At 42.5% G+C, this 17,192-nt stretch overlaps 1 protein-coding gene across 9 annotated transcripts in view; it reads right to left on the bottom strand.

Annotated features, from left to right (window-relative positions):
- The window catches only part of tcf7 (transcription factor 7), a 77,395-nt gene extending 63,677 nt beyond the window's left edge, over window positions 1-13,718 (bottom strand). For 3 of the 9 annotated variants that reach the window (XM_080867587.1, XM_080867589.1, XM_080867588.1), the window contains exons 1-3: window positions 13,256-13,717; window positions 12,853-12,922; window positions 11,261-11,367 (exon numbers count right to left, since the gene is read on the bottom strand). In XM_080867587.1, the coding sequence (XP_080723713.1) occupies window positions 11,261-11,367; window positions 12,853-12,922; window positions 13,256-13,438 (360 nt within the window). In that variant the 5' untranslated portion in view covers window positions 13,439-13,717. Of the gene's footprint in view, window positions 1-11,260; window positions 11,368-12,852; window positions 12,923-13,255 lie in introns of all 9 variants that reach the window. The other 6 variants (XM_080867590.1, XM_080867591.1, XM_080867592.1 and 3 more) reach the window with 4 other exon arrangements.
- Between the last annotated feature and the right edge of the window lie 3,474 nt (window positions 13,719-17,192).

Here is a 17,192-nt window from a genome sequence, read left to right as displayed (position 1 = left end):
CAGGGCAGGCGTGGAGAGCTAATAGGACAGTAAATTAAACTGAACTGACACAATACTGAATAATGTTGATATATAGTAATTAGATATACAAACACTTGATATAAATAGATAGTTTTAGAGGATTTGGGTGTATTTTTGTCCTCAGTTACACTGTTATATTAAAGTAAATGCTGCTGCTGTAATATGACACTATTTTTAACATGGGTAACATATTGTGATCACATTGCTTCATGTCCCCTTTTATTGAGTCCCAAATTTAGTTTTAACAGTTAATAAATTGTGAACGAGGACACTCGATGTTTTCATGTTTGGCAGTAGTTTACTCCCGTTTACACTCTGCACAAACATAATCACAGACTTGAACACATCATAACGATAGAAAAAGATGTCAGATGGGGCTTCATGAAGCCCTCTCAGCATACTTTGAATACTACATTAATAGTTCAAAAACCTTTACTTCATGGATGCAACGCAGCACGGGTGTTACTTTAAAGCAGAGCTGTCAGTTATAGTTAAAGGAGAAAAAGATCCAAGAAAAGACAAGATGCAAGCTTTCCATCCGAACTAGGGCTTTTCCCGCATTCTAGTGAAAGCTGCTTTTCTTTTAGGCCTCTTAAATCCGAATGTGCAGGGTCCTTATCGTAGGCAGTCAGAGACAGGGAGGCCCCAGCACTGCTCATCCCAGCCCCTGGGTCTGTATGAAGGGGGGATTAGGGAGGCCTCAGCCTGTGTTGCTGCCATTGTTTACCAAGAGACTAGGGGAAGGCTGAACAACCCCCCTGTCAACACTGCAATACAATGGGAAACAAGGAAGTGGCAAGATCCTAGAGACTTGCGCACACACATGCCATTCCCTTGATCTTGGAGGATCGACCTCGTATTATTTGGGAGATTGGAGGAGGAGGAAAGGGGAACGGGGAGGAGAGCTTGTTCACAACGGCAACTGATTTCTGAATGGATACAAGAAAAAGGAGGAGATGTATGAAAAACCTTTATGGGCTAAAAGATGTGAAATTACTCAAACAGAAAGCATAAGCTTTCAGTTGAAGTGGGTGAAAACAATCAAACTGATATTTCTTTGTAGGCTGAGATACTGAAATGTTCAAAACACACACTTCAGCTGAGTCTTTAGAGTAACAGAAATGACGACGTTCCCCCGCCGCCTTTCCCAAACATGTAAACCATCTCTTAGCAGCCTTCCTGTCAATTTTTAATTCTGCTCTGTGAATCGAAATGTCAAATGAGCAGGAAATTCCCCCAAATCAGACAACACTGAGCTGTAAAACACAGGCTCGTAAATTCCACTGACTGAAAGCACGCTGTCAAACTGCATTTCGACCAAACATTTACTGTTATCCCAAAGAACCTGAGCCATTTACAGTCAGTGTCCAGGTAGGCTGAGCGGGAAAGTGTTTTAGAGCAGCCTGCTGCCTTCAGAGCGTGCTGACGTCATAGTGTGACCACAGCTTCCACATCACAGGGAGTTTCACAGCCTCTCTGACAGCGAATAGATTTGCATGCAGACAAATATCAGATATCAGCTTAAACTGCTTAATTATTCAGAAAATGACCCACAAACAGACCAGACGGACAATCTTTGAAGTCTGTGGACAAAGTTGTGAAACAATTCAGCGCTTTATCGCCGAACCTCAGACATCTTCAGACCTACAGATTCCTTTTGGATCGAATCATGTCGAAGCTGCTCTACATGCGAACATCACTCCAGAAAGGTGTGCTTCTTTCAAACTAACCACGAGGCACGCTGGATCTCTCAGACGACTGGTGGTAAAAGGTTACTGATTAAAATCCAAATACTTGGCTCATTAATATACAACCGCTAACCACCAATCACTTTGCGCATGACTCACTGGCCACTTCAGATAAAGTAAAAACCCTGGTTTTTGCTTCAGCGGGCAGGCCACCCACTAATTTCAACCAAACATCCATCAATCCCCATCAACAATCAAGCAATGTTGCTTCTACTTTGCTTCTCCTCTTACTTCAGTCTAACCCTCTCGATTCCTTCGCAGCAGAGAATCGTCACAATAAAAATCTCACGCGAGATTAAAATTAAGACGCTTTTATTGTGAAGCAGCTGTAGGAAGTGCAGCTGGCGTTATGGAAATCAATAACAACTGTTAACTTCCAGTCTAGAGTAAAATATGCACTTCTTTTCAGAGCCCACAACTTTGAGATATTTGACTAGTTTTCTAAGAGTTGTAGGTTCCAGGAACTGAGAAAAAAACAACTGCCTCCTCCTTACAAATTAATATCCAAACTGTCCACTAATAACAGGCGTTTTAGGGGAAGTCATGTGAGTAATCGCCAGATGTTTACCTAAAAATGGCCACTAACATATAAAATATTTGATATTAATGCAAACAAACCACAAAAAATCAGCAGAACCAAAATGTTTTTCTCATCACTTCTGTTTCTTCTTCTATTGATTCCTTGTGTGCTTTCCTTCATAATCAATCAAAACATTAAGTAATGAAGAGCTGGTTCTCATGCTCAGAAAAGTTGATCCTGTGTGACTTAAGAGGTTAACGAAATACACACACAAAAAAAAGTTCTTACGCTTCCGATGCATATAATTGGAAATGAATGAAAATAAGCTTTCCTATTTTCCCATATGATCTCCTTTTAATAGTTCGCAATTACCAAGAAGTTATCTCTCCGAGTAGGAAAATGAAGTGAGGAGAGATGCTTGGAACCACCTCAGATGCTGAAGACAGCACAAGACGATAAAAGAGATGGATATGTGGAAATGGCAAGCGTGCAAAGGGAGTGAGGAGGAAGATGGATGGAAGCTGAAGACAGAAAAACACTCTTATATCTACTGAAGGTCTCCCCTGCGACAGGGTTTAACTGCCTGTGTCATGGTCCTGGGTCTTTTGACCCAGCGTTTTAAGTTTGAGTTTATTTTGTTCATTAGGTTATCTAAGTTCATTTGGTTATTAGACTCCTTGTGTTTTCTTCCCCTGTATTTAAGCTTCCCCTCACCCTTCGTGTTTCATGCTGCGTGTCTTATGTTATCAAGTTTGTATTATTATGCCTAAGTGTTTCTAGTTATTATTTTCCCCTCGTGTTTCCAACCATGTTAAATCTCCCCTGCTCTTCATGCGTTTCATGTCTGTGTCTTACGTTGTCAAGTTCGGGTTGTCATGTCTATGTCTCATTATGTTTCCTGTTTTATTGTGAAGAGGTCTGGTGTTCTGTGTTCATCATGTTCAGTTTTACTCTCCCACTGTGACGTCATTATGTTGTCCACGCCATGTTTCCCATGCCATGCTTCCAAGTTTCTTGCCTAGGTTTTTCTTATTGCTTGTTTAGATTCCCCAGTTTAGGTTTGTGTTAATTTTGCTTCAGTTTGCCTTGCCCTTTGTTTGTACCTTTTCTACCAGCCATATTAAACGGCTCACCTTTTGTTAACATTCAAGTTTTGTTCCCTGTTCCTTGGAGTCTGCATTTTGGGTCCTTTTTTTCAATTCATACAGTCTGCCCTCGCCAGACTGTGACAGAACGACCTGACCATGCTGGACCCAGCGGACATTTATTTCAGTGACTTTTTTGAATTCAAGATTCGTGTTACACAGCTTCGTGGACTTTGGATTATCTCCTGTGCAGGGAAGCAGGGGGAGGAGAAGGAGGCTATTCGGGCTCAGTTGACCCGGATAGCCACGGCTAACCCAGGTTTTATGGACTGCCTGCCTGCAGATTTAAAGAAGTTTGCTACAGCCACGATCTCCTCTGCCTCACCATCATCGTCTGAGCAGGTGCCCAGTGTGCAGGCTGAATCACACCAGCCCTGCGGTGATGCAGCTCTTCCTTCACCGGCTACAGGAGTAAGAGTCGGCTTATTCAGTCTCTCACCTGTCTCCATGTCCATGTCGCCACTGCAGCAGAGAAGTGCTGCGTTTCCCTCACCTCAACCGGTGGCTGCTTCCAGTGCTACATTCATCTCAGCTGTAGCGGCGCCGGCCTCCACAACCACCGCTTCCAGGAGGAGGCGGCGTCCAGGTCGTCACCACGGCTCACAGCAACATGAGGTGGGTGATTGTATTCTGAATCCACGCGTTTTTTCTAAGGACAATATTGGAACAAACACTGCCTTAAAGGTTCATGGGCATGTTTATGAAATGACTAAGACTGCAAAATCACCAGCCAAGTCTTCCACGGAATATCTTATCCCTCTGCACAATTACCTAGCATCCCTGTGTATTGATCATGCTACGAACTTTGCTTCCAAGAAGCCAAATTATAAGACTGTTTGCACTGGAAGTGCTAGCCATGAGGCTCAGCTAAGCCACTGTGGGACCGAGATCCGGGCCAGGTTGGAGCCAGGGGCTAAGTTGGAGTTTTTGCAGCCTTTTCCTGTGTCTGCTGGAGGGCCCGAGGAGCCCGTCCAGCCTCACGCCTCGTCAGCTGGCGGGCCCGAGGAGCCCGTCCAGCCTCACGCCTCGTCAGCTGGCGGGCCCGAGGAGCCCGTTCAGCCTCATGCTTCATCAGCTGGAGGGCCTGAGGAGCCCGTCTGGCCACCTTCTGCTTCACCACCTGTGGCTGCAGCGCCACCTCCTGCGGCTCCCGTGCCGCCGCCTGCAGGACCACCACCTGCTGCGCTACTGCTTGCTGCTTCTACGCCTCAGCCTGAGGACGACGCCTCACCTGGTTCTGCCACACCTCAGTCTGAGAACTCATACAAACTCATTTCACCCACTATAGACTGTGTGTTGCTGCAACTTGAAAAGCAACCTGCCTCGTCAGCTGGAGGGCCCGAGGAGCCCGTCCAGCCTCATGCCTCGTCAGCTGGAGGGTCCGAGGGGACCGTTCAGCCGCCATCTGCGGCCGCCTCGTCATCGGCTGGTCCAGCTTCAGCCTGTGCCTCGCCAGGCCCAGCCTCATCAGAGCCTTCAGCCTCGCCAGGTCCAGCTTCAACCTGTGCTTCGCCTGGTCCGGCTTCATCCGAGTCTTCATCCTCGTCTGGTCCGGCTTCGTCAGAGTCTTCAGCCTCGTCTGGTCCGGCCTCTGCCTCTGCTACGCCGGGTCCGGCCTCTGCCTCTGCTACGCCGGGTCCGGCCTCTGCCTCTGCTACGCCTGGTCCGGCCTCTGCCTCTGCTACGCCTGGTCCGGCCTCTGCTGCGTCTGGCCCTGCCTCGCCTCAGCCAGAGGTCTCCGCACCTGCTGGCCCTGCCTCGCCTGGTCCTGTTGTGCCAGCTGGAGGTTCAGCCAAGCGCGCCCAGCATCCTTCCACGCCGTCGCCTGCAGCGCCATTATCTGTGCCTGCCACGCCTCAGCCTTGTCTCCTTCCACCTGCCAAGCCACGTCCAGGTCCAGCACGGCTGTTTCCGGAGCCTGTCAGGACAGCCTGTCGACGGAAACCAACCAAACCATCCAAGGATTATCGTCCACGCCGTCGACCACCCGCCAAGCCGCCCGACAGGTCTCGTCCACGTCACCGCCGGCCGCGAGCCAAGCCACCCGAGTGTGGCCAGCCATGCTTGCTTCGCCACTGCCACCTTCCACATGGCCGGCCCCCTGAACCCTTGAACTATGGACTACTGTGCCATCGGCCTCCAGGTCGGCCACCTGAACTACTCCGCCATGAACTCCTTTTCTGCCGAGATCATGGTCGCCCTCCTGAAACAGGGTCTCGGACTCTTAAGCCCTTGTGTTTGGACTGAGTGCTTCAGATTCTTTGTTTTTGTGGTTTTGTTTCAGGCCCTCCGTCCTGGACCCCCGCCGCCCGCCCTGGGTGGGTTGTTTTGGTTTTGTTTCGTGTTTGTTTTCTTGTTGCTGCATTTCTTTGTTCATGGTTTTGGGTGTCTGGAATCCGCCCTTGAAGGGGGGGCTCTGTCATGGTCCTGGGTCTTTTGACCCAGCGTTTTAAGTTTGAGTTTATTTTGTTCATTAGGTTATCTAAGTTCATTTGGTTATTAGACTCCTTGTGTTTTCTTCCCCTGTATTTAAGCTTCCCCTCACCCTTCGTGTTTCATGCTGCGTGTCTTATGTTATCAAGTTTGTATTATTATGCCTAAGTGTTTCTAGTTATTATTTTCCCCTCGTGTTTCCAACCATGTTAAATCTCCCCTGCTCTTCATGCGTTTCATGTCTGTGTCTTACGTTGTCAAGTTCGGGTTGTCATGTCTATGTCTCATTATGTTTCCTGTTTTATTGTGAAGAGGTCTGGTGTTCTGTGTTCATCATGTTCAGTTTTACTCTCCCACTGTGACGTCATTATGTTGTCCACGCCATGTTTCCCATGCCATGCTTCCAAGTTTCTTGCCTAGGTTTTTCTTATTGCTTGTTTAGATTCCCCAGTTTAGGTTTGTGTTAATTTTGCTTCAGTTTGCCTTGCCCTTTGTTTGTACCTTTTCTACCAGCCATATTAAACGGCTCACCTTTTGTTAACATTCAAGTTTTGTTCCCTGTTCCTTGGAGTCTGCATTTTGGGTCCTTTTTTTCAATTCATACAGTCTGCCCTCGCCAGACTGTGACAGCCTGAGACGACAAAGACTCATGAGCCCTTCAAAAATAATAATAAAAAAAGAGAGAGAGACTGCTGGTAATTCACAGCATTATACACACAGCAAGAAGAGAGCTGACACACACACGCTGCATCCACAGTATACGGCCAGCATCATCACACAAAACACACCATGAACCCTGGGTACAAACACAAGCCTAAGGCAACAAACTAGAAAACACACACACACAGAACATGCCAAAAGCTTTGATACATACAGATTACTTAGTGTAATGAACTTAAACAGCAAACACGCACGCGCGCTGACAAACACACTCGAGATAAAGCTTTATCCAAAGACAACAAGCTGAGGGAGTTTAGTCATATCTCCGAATCCCACAAATCTCCTTCTCTGGCCACTTCCCCTGAAAGGACGGCTGATATCTCCATTAATGCAACAACAGTGAAATGTCCCATGAAATGCTGTAATAGGAGTATTATCGCTGAATGGGATAAGGAGCCAATACGCGTGTAGTCGCTTTGTAAAAACCACTTCTCAGCAGAGATTAGAGGCTTCTTCTTTTCTCTTTAAATCTAAAATTTTAAATGTTAATACCAAAATAACAAGGAGTGATTATCAGTCTGTTTGCGTCCATTTCTGCCACTTTGATTCAGCTGTATTAGGAAAACAATGCGTTAATCTTTCACAACAACAGCTCAGGCAATTTCGTTCCCCCTCCTATATGAAATATAAGTCAGCCCACTCCGACGGTCAGGTTTTCATTCAAATGTTTTTTCATCAGTTGGCGATTAAAAAGTGCAAAAAGCTGGCTAGACCTTTACAAGTGAGGATAAACCCACACAGACACAAGCAGACTGATTTTACAATTAATTTCTGACTTTCAGTCATTCAGCTGAGGTTCTCACAATGACTGCAACAGTTCAAAGCAGTTTACGGGAACGCACAAAGGTGTTGTAGTTTCTTCAGGTGAGCTGGTGACATGTGGGCAACGCTGCAGAAATCTTTACACCACAGCCTGTTAAATAAATTCACGTTTAAAAAAAGAAAAGAAAGTATATCAAAGGGTTTGACTTCAAATAACACAGATGAAGCTACACTTTCTTTTCTCTTAATAGGTTTCTTAATACATTTAAAACATGAGAAAAGCAGTGCTTATAATATATTCAAGTGTTCTGATGATTGAATCATCTTTATTGTCATTACACACAGTGCAATGATATTTGGTTTGGCTTTCTTCTAGGATAAAAAATGAGAAATACACAGAATGAATAAAGAATTGGTACGTAACTGAAGATAAACAAATAAACTCAGGAGAAAAGCGGTTTGTGAACGATCTGACAGTGTAGTGTAACAAAAGCAGAAACCTGATCAAAACTGCTTCGATTAATACATGTGTACTTAATCAATGAATTAATTCATTGGCTCCAGATTCATTTTATGTTGATTAGTAATTGATGATTAACCAATTCATTATTTTGACTCAAAGTAACTGCACGTAGGTTAATCCACAAAACTAAACATAAGTGGATGTAAGGCAGTCGTGACTTCTTGTTGTTGATAAACTATCTGAATTAAGACAGACGGATGATTTAAGCTTTACATTTTTTATAACCAAACAGGTTTGATAGCAGGGTCCCGGCAGCAGTGAGCATGAATCTGCCTCCGCCGAATGTGAGCATAAGCTACCCTCTCATCGGGTACACACAAAATCAAGAAGTCGCAATCATCTCACCTTTTAAAGACTACTTGATGATTGAAAATGCAACAAACACCAACGATAAAGCTGTGTACACACATATTCTACAGAAAAAACGTCTGAAAAATCAAACTCTTGTGCTGCCAGAGTAGCGTGTGCATGGGCAAGACATGAGGCGACCACTTAATAGCGATGAATTCACCTGCACCGCTCTTAACACTCGTGCAACCTGGCACAATCGGAAAGACTTTGCACTACAGGACTGGCAGGCTGAAGACCATTTAATGTCCATTCTGACTGGATCTGACATTTTTTCGCCTGCAAAAAAAGATCTAAAAATAATCCAGGCTCCAGTGCATGTGCGACATGAGACACTAGAAGCGTAAGTCATAGCTCCAGGACAAGACAGGCCAGCAGTGAGACATGGACACACGCACACAGAAATGTCCCATGTCAACATCACAATAACGGGAAAACCACAAACAGCTCTTTTTTCTGTCAGTCACCCTGACCTTGAACTTCTGATCCAGCTCTGCCATCCATAATCATCACCCCCCCCACCTCACCCGCTAAACCACTACTCTCAGCCCCTTTCAAGTGGCAGGTTAGACAGGGCCTGATACCCCGCTACCGCCTCACAACCAGCGGGCTAATTACAAGGGAAGCAGCAACAAGTGAGCATTGTGTGGAGTCTCGAAGACACACGGGGGGGGGGGGGAAGAAAGTGCTCTTTATCATGCCACCACCACCGCCGCCACCACCGGTACCCCTTTACCCCCCCTCACTCTACCCAACTCGCCAATCCCACCCCCAACGAGAACAATCTATGAGAGGCTTCTGAGGTTGGAGAAGAGAAGAGAAGAGAAGAGAAGAGAAGAGAAGAGAAGAGAAGAGAAGAGAAGAGAAGAAGGTGGAAGACACCACGTTTGTCTCCACTTCTTCACAATGTTTGTCACGATGCCGGATGTGCTGTGTTATGCAGCTTCGAGTATAAAGACGTTTGAGGAAACAACAAGCATGCTCACTAAGACTCGTAGTTCATTCAGTCGTATTCTCAGAATGTAACTGGTTACTGAATAAAGACTCTGAAAATGAAATGTGATTTCCAAGGAGACGCTGCTGTACCTACAAGTGCTTCTCTTCCAAGCAAAGGCTTTGCTTTATGTGCAAAACAGCACAATTAAATGGAGCTAGCAGGTCAAGGATGTATTCTATACAAGAACATAAAAAGAAATAAACAGTAAAACAAAAGTTTTCACCCTGTATTTTTTTTCTAGCAAGCCTGAAAGGAGCATATATAAAACTAAAGTGAAAAGGCACTGTGTAGCCAAATCACATGTATGAACAGTATAACCCGTCTTTACTTTACAGATGCATTTAGATCCATTATATGTTTTTCTTTATAGCTGTGGCGGAGAAAAGAAGCCACTCTCCTACTATGTATTTTCCCCACAGACTACAATTTTAAATTTTAGTTTCATTTAAAAAACCATGGAAAATGAAGGTAACTGTCCGCTTTTATTCTGAAAAATCACAGACCCTATTAAAGTCTCCCATGACCAGCCAACGGGCCCTGACCTGGACACTGACGGCGTCTTGAAACACTCTTAAGAAGCTCCAAGGTGCCATTAGAAAATCACATTTTCCAGCCATAAATCAGCATATTCCTTATTCACTATGCTCTCACGTGAAATCAGCCTACAGCACATGTCATCTCACAAACAGGCATCTATGCTGTTTAGCAACGTCTTGTCTGCTAGAGCAGGGGGTTAATTCAGGCAACAGGATTACGCAGCACGTGAAAAATGAATTAGGCACAACCGTTCACGTTCGGCGCAATTACTCAGCCTATCCATGGATATTGGTTCTTAACGGGTGACTCGAAGGGATTTTTTTTTTATGATGAATTCTTTAAGGGCTGTCTGGCTGGGTGAGCAATACTGCATACTTGAAATCTTTCCACGAGTCGTTCTGATGTTTGTTTTAGCGGTTTTAACACTTAGAACTGCTATTAAGGCTGTGCAATAAACCTCTTGTCATTCACCCGGGGTACAAACAGATGGGAAAACGTCACATGAAATGGTTCGCGATGACGACATCAATCAAATTCCAACTTCAGCAACGGCGTAAACAAAAACAAGCTTTTTTTTCCTGTTTTTTTTTTTGCTTTGCCTCATGAGGCTGCGGCACTTTGATTTTATTCCGCTGTGTTTTAAATGCAGCTTTATTTTATAAGGCAGTTAGGGATGGTGTGAGCCTTGGGGATGGGGTGTGGAGGGAGTTAGCAGCACAGTTCAAAGCCAAATCAGAGCATGTGTAAAGTTTGAGAGAGATCTGCAGTGATGTGCCATTCATCTTCAGTCTGACAGAGACTCATGTTGTCTCTTCTGAATCTAAAACCTAGTGCAACATAAGCTGACTGATTCTGCTTTGTAATGTGAAAGAGACCCCCCCTCTCCAAAAAATATATAAAGCTGGTAGTTTAAACCCCTCTAAATAAGAGACGCAGCATTAAAATTCTGTATAATGTTTTAGGGGGTTATAGCTGAGCCACAATATGCTAATTGCATCTAAAAGGGGAAAACATCACTGAAATTTAGGCTGATGTGAGGGGAACTTTCCTAATTCTCAAAACTGCATGCACATAAAAAATAGAAATTATGAATTATGAAACAGAAAATACCAAGAAGAAATGTTTTATGCTTTTATGCACAAAAAGTCGAGTAAATTCTCCACCGCTTTGCATCTCTTTTCTCTCGAACTGAGACTACTGAGGACGTCTTTGCACCAGCCCAAAAAAATTAAAAATTAAAAAATAAAATCACTCAGAGGACACCAGGCTCGATATCTCCATCTACGAGTGTGCGTTCCTTTTATTCTCCCCGACTACAAAACACTGGATTTCTCTTCTGGGGCTCAGCACTGTGTGTTCACAGTCTGGACTTGATACTAAATAATACAAAGACAAGCTGAGGCGCAAAAACTTGCACCTTAAGGAGTCCTCAGGAGCACAGAATATCATCAGGTGCTAAGAGGAGAACCATAGCCAGCAGAAGGATTCAATGAGAAGTGGACTTACAGATGGAGAAACGGAGCTGTTGGGGAGGTAGGGGTCTGGCAGCATCAGGAACGGGTACCCTGGATATCCCGGCGACTTGTACATACCTCCATCTTGCTGCTTCGACACTGACAGGAAAAGCAAACAATTAGAAGCTGTCACCTTTGTTGCCTAATTTTTCCAAACTCTTTTGATTTGCTGTCTAAATCTCAATAGTTATCATTTAATAATGTATTTAATTTACAATAAAAATCATGACAGCTTGGGGGAAAAGAAAAAAATAAACAACAATAAAGGTAAAGCTGTGGGTGCAAATGCTGGATGTGAGGATTAAAATAAAAATCAAACCTGATACTTACTCACACAATGCTGCTAAGGTGTTAACGTCAAAAGAAAAAGAAGGTAAACGTGCATATAAAGCAGCTCAGCTATTTACAGGCATTCTAGTTACTACACTTTACATCCGTGAATGAGCAGAAGCAACAATACTGGAGACAAAAGCGTTACAACCACCACATAGTCTTAGAGGCGTGAACTTCTGTAGCCTATGTGTTAATTTATTTCTTACCACCACCCATATTAAGCACGAGAGGCCTATGTGGAGGTCAGATACGACTAGGTTATACCTGCATAGAAACACACACACGCATACACACACACAAAACACAACTGGCTTCCCTCGTGAGTGCTGAGCTTTCTTGCGAAGGTGACAAAACTTTTAACGTGGCCAGAACCTGAGTGACAGAATCTGAGGGCAATCAGCATCCCTCAGGGCGGAACTGTTTTTTCTGATTTCTGCGGGTTTCACTTTTTCTCGAGGACCATCAAATAGACCAGTTTTTAAAAACCGCAAATCCACATTTGATGAGGATTTTTTTCTTTTTTTGATCAAAGGATCACAAGGTGAGAGCATTCTTCCTTTCAGAGATGAGTACACACAACAGTGATACCTATAATTAAAGCTGTTTTGTATATGTTGTCTAAATGCGCCCTGGCGTAGTTAGGGGAATTTGCTTTTTTTTTTCCCCCTCTATCTTTTTGGGTGGTAGGTTTGAAGAAAAAGGAAGGCTGACCTTGGTTTTTTGGCAAAATCTTATAAAAGATCACTAGATAAGTAAGCTTAAAACATAGTGAATTAAAATGAAAGGCACTAGCAATTTTTACAGCTACTGAGAAATTGCTTTACCCTTCACACCAGTGCCTTTACCTAAGCTTAATGACAATTTAAGGCCAAGAGGGTTCCACTTTTTTAAAGATAGCTAGTCTGCTTGCATCTCTGCTGAGCTCTGCTAATTTGACTGAGCAGCAGAGGAAATCTCCCCAGCAAGCTATAGATCTTAGAGATAAACTAAAGAGCTGAAGACAGGATGGCCATCTATTTTTTTTGTTTTGTTTTGCAGTGTACACCTGAGCGGTGCTTCTTTGAAGTTTTAATGCAGCAGCACGTGCGCCCGTGACCAAAATAACTCATTGCTTTGACACAGTGGGTGGTTTTTACCGCTTTCTTACACAGTACTTGACTGCTCATAGGGATGAGAGTGAGTATGTTCATGTTTTTTTTGGTTTGTTTGTTTGTTTTCCCAAGTTTTTTTAAATTTGTATTTTCTGCTTACCAACGTCGAGATGCTCCCGGTGTTTGTCTGGGAAGCCCCTCTGCTCGCCCTGCTGCCCCCGTCTGACCGCCTGGAAGGGATCGTAAACAAACACCGAGTGAGAATTACCCGAAAAAGTCACGAAAGCGCCACAAACCGCTGCCAAACAAGAGTAACTTTACATTGACTTTATCACGCTAATAAGTGCAATTCAGTTTTGCTCTCGTTCTGTAGTAGACCCGTACCACCACCACCACCACCACCACCCCCTCTTCTTTTTTTAACTACTATAACCCTGGAGGCAAGTTGACTGCGCGAGTTGGTTTCATTCAAAGCTTCTCAGCAGCGCGTAAAATAAAACAAGCTTTCCACACACACTTTCTCCCTCTGCCTTTCACACACAGTCACACTCCGTGACACCTACCGCTGCGTTCGGACTTTGATTTATTTCCGACTCGTTCACCAGAGAGGACTTGAGGTCGGCCAGGTCTCTCTCCGTGAACGCGTTTTCTTGGATTTTCTCCTCTTGCTCTCCTTCGTCCTTAAACGATATCATCTCATCATTGGCTCCCAGGTCGTCCCCGCCGCCGCTGCTAAGCTGAGGCATGTCTACTTCCCCCCTCCTCTTCGATGTTATACACGTTTAAAAAATGATACTGACAAAAAATAAAAATAAAAAAGTAGAAAGAAAAAGATTCAGCGGGACTTCTCTGTTAAAATCTCCTCAGTCTGGGGCGCCTCCGAAGTACAGAAACCCCCACCGCATACAGAAAAAAGTTGAGATGTGGCGTCCCCCGGCTGGTTGGTTGGTAGAAGACTAATGTTTCCCTACAGCAGCAAACAGCTCATTTGAGCCCAAGACAAGGCGAGGAGTCCGACATCAAAGGGCGCCGACCGGATGATTGACAGGCCCGATGACTTGTTGGGGGGTTGTACAATTGTTTCGGCAGAGGGCTGAGCTTCTTAAAGAGACATCACCTCTCCCAGCTCAGGCGAACAGACGTTATTCATGACTTCCAGGGGCGACTTTACACCTTCCACGATCCCACGGCTGCCACCTAAACTTCAGGCTCAGCTGGGAGATCAGTTTTGTTGCGCTTCTGCAACTTTTTCGTCATGAATTCCGCCAGTGCGGTGTATTTACGTACACTGAATCAGTGTAGTAAAATACACACTGCTGCTTTGCACTTGATGCAACTTATCAGACTTAGCTGTAGATACGGTTTTTACTATTTAATATAAAAATATATGTAATAATATAAATATATATATATATATATTTATCTATTATATTTATTAACTTTATTTACATTGCAATTATTAGCAATAATCCGGTTATATAAGCTATATTGTATTGTAGTAATTTCTTTTTAATTAATGCTTTTGATACTTTGAATACATTTCAGTAATGCTACTTTATGTAAGTAACATTTAAAATGAAAGACTTTTACTTTTAATGGAGTACATTTATAGTCTAATACTGTTACTTTCATTGTAGCAAAATAATCAAATACTTTCTTCAGCACTGTTTATATTTTAAAGTAGCTGTATCTAAAGTCTTTTTTACTACTTTTAAAAAAATTTCACTCTAGAATTCCTGTTTTTGATATTTAAATCATAATCACTAACTCATTCATGTAGTGCTTAGATATAATGCTACTATAAAGCTCACACAGAATCTCAGTTTTCTTTTCTTAACCTACTGGTTCAAAGCCAATTTATGCACTTTGAGAGAGCTAAAAAAATATTATCCAAACTTGAGGAAATGATTTTTGGCTTGACCTGAGCCATAGAATATTAATTTCCATCTACATAGGCTTTTACATATTCCTTTATATGCTTACATTGTACTTAGATTATATTTACATATTTATTTATAAACGAGAGCTGTGGGTTTTAGTATGGTTACTTTTTGCTCTTGGACTCTTTTGGAGTAACTTTAGATAATTTTAATTCAAAATAAACCGTATTGTCTTAAACTGACCTATGGTGAAGCCCCTCAACTCATCCAATGCCAAAAAATAAAATAAAAAATAACAAGAAAGGAAAGTAGCTTTCTTCTTATTGGCAGCCCCTTATAAATGGAAGATTTGAATGGCATGTGGGTGGTGCTGTGGTTCTTACAGCTAGCGCTGTGCACTTGAAATAACCATATAAGGACATCTGCTTTTAATGACATCACACAGAGCCAAGAATAAAAAAATCAGTCAGAAACAGAGCATTTAGAGCTGCATGAAATCTGAAATTTTTGCCCATACAGTCATTATTTAAAATTTGTTCATGTTTAATATGAACATCTATCATTCCAACAGCAACAAAAATAAGGAAAAATCGTAATAGGTCATAGGTCATTGTTACTGCTTATAAATTCTATCCTTAAAAGTTTCAATAAAATAATACAAATGTTGATGCTTCGTAACAGATCTGGAAATCAAGAGTATAAGTATAAGTAGTTCACTGCAACTTCGGCCATGTTATGTGAGCATCTGCCACTGTCACAGAATATGTGCCATAAACAAAATATGACAATCATTTCATTAGTTAATCTGCTTTTAAAGTAACCTATAAACTAGCAACAGATATTTTTATAAGAAATATAATATAACACAGAACTTTGGAACATACTTCACGGTAAGTTAAAGAAGTAATAAAATACAAGAAAGCAGAAAAACAAAGATGTTTTAAGCATGACCTGAATATGGAGTAAAATATACAAATAATGCAAGCCTTGTATTTACAAAGAAATTAAACGAACACTGATAAATGGATTTGGATCTTTATATCGTAGCTTCAAAGAAAACAGAAGTCTATAAGTAAATTAAATGAGATCAGTGAATAACAGTCAAATCAGGTCTGCATGTACAAAACATTTCATGTTAAGTCACTGTGCATGTGTTGTGTATTCAATAGCTGCTCCGATGACTGTTCGCGTAAAATTAAAGTGTCTATCTGGCCCTATCATATATTTTTTTAGAACTTTCAGCAACACTCAGCACAGATGACACTGTGAGAAGCGACAGAGACAGTGAGCAGAGAGGCAACAGCAGCCGCAGACAGATGTCGATGTTGCTCAAGAGACCAACAGGGAGCATGCCAATAAAAACTACAGGATAGTAAGAGCTGAACTCTATTTATCTTATTCTCCTAAAAAAAAGCGGTCTGGTCTTCAGCATTAAACTCAAGGGCTGAAAACTGGCTCCGTTCTTACAGCAGTCATCGTTTTGTTTACCTCATAAAACTGATGCTGATTAACACACAAAACATAAAAAGCACATTTGAAAAAAAAAAGTTGGCAGCTTAAAGCATTTTTGTCTTGTTGCTTTTGCTGACAGTTGCAACTTCTCTTCCTTGTGATTGGTTCAAATAAAATATGGACCTTGTCAAGGGATTCAATTCGGCTTTTTCCTTCCTTACCCACCATATTTCAAACCTCACAATAAATGTAACACATATCTCAATTGTTCAACATGTCAAAGATGTGGCTGGTATATTGTTATTAGCGTACTTCTGGGATGTTATCATCAAGCTAGTTAATAACTTTGGTAATTATGCATTGTGAGCTTTGCACTGTCTCAGCAGCCCTTTTGTAGCAGCTGCTGTCACACTGTTCAGTTGGTAGTTTTCACATTTTGGAACAAAACTCCTCATTTGCATCAAAAGAAAAGTGGCAGCTCAGGCAAGAAGCAGCAAAATCTAGGACATTCTGTGAAAAACATCAGAAGGCACGGCTTGCTCATCAATAACAGAGGCACGGCTGGTCCTTACATCCCCCAGATCTTGTAACAGCGAAAAGTGCTAGCTATTGCAACTACTTGATTTGAGGAGGGAAACAAGGAAAAAAAAAACATAGTTCAAAGATGTAGACTCAAAGTTCTGATGTCTTATCAAACTCGTAACTTGCCTCCCCCTATTTTCCTCCCAATGCCAATGCATTTTTAATGCTGATACAGTAGCATAGCTGGTCTTCAGAGTTTTTAATTGAGAAATATTTATACACTCCCATGCTGTGACTTAATATTTAACTTAATCTGAGTCGGTTGCCTTGAATGAAAATGATGATCCACAGCTGGGAAACAAAATTAAATACAAACAGAAAATGGGCCCGGTATTTGCATAAAACTGCATATTTATACAATATCGTTGATGCATATTAATAAAAAGATTAAAATGAGCAGTGTTAATGTATGCAAATCTAAATTATAAATGAGTTGTTTAAACTCCTTGTTTATTCGCCTTGATTAAATATAGACAGCTGTTTTTCCAGAGAGGCAGCACCTCTCCTGCGTGGGCCACGCTGCCTCGTGAGCTCGCCGTGCTCTGATCTCAAACGCAGTTCCCTTGAATATCTGCGCTGATAGTTA

The sequence above is a fragment of the Rhamphochromis sp. 'chilingali' genome (assembly GCF_963969265.1).
Source record: "Rhamphochromis sp. 'chilingali' genome assembly, chromosome: 19".
In the NCBI taxonomy this organism is placed as follows: domain Eukaryota; kingdom Metazoa; phylum Chordata; class Actinopteri; order Cichliformes; family Cichlidae; genus Rhamphochromis; species Rhamphochromis sp. 'chilingali'.
Note: the sequence above shows the minus strand (reverse complement) of the source record. Positions and strands in the feature narration are given on the sequence as shown.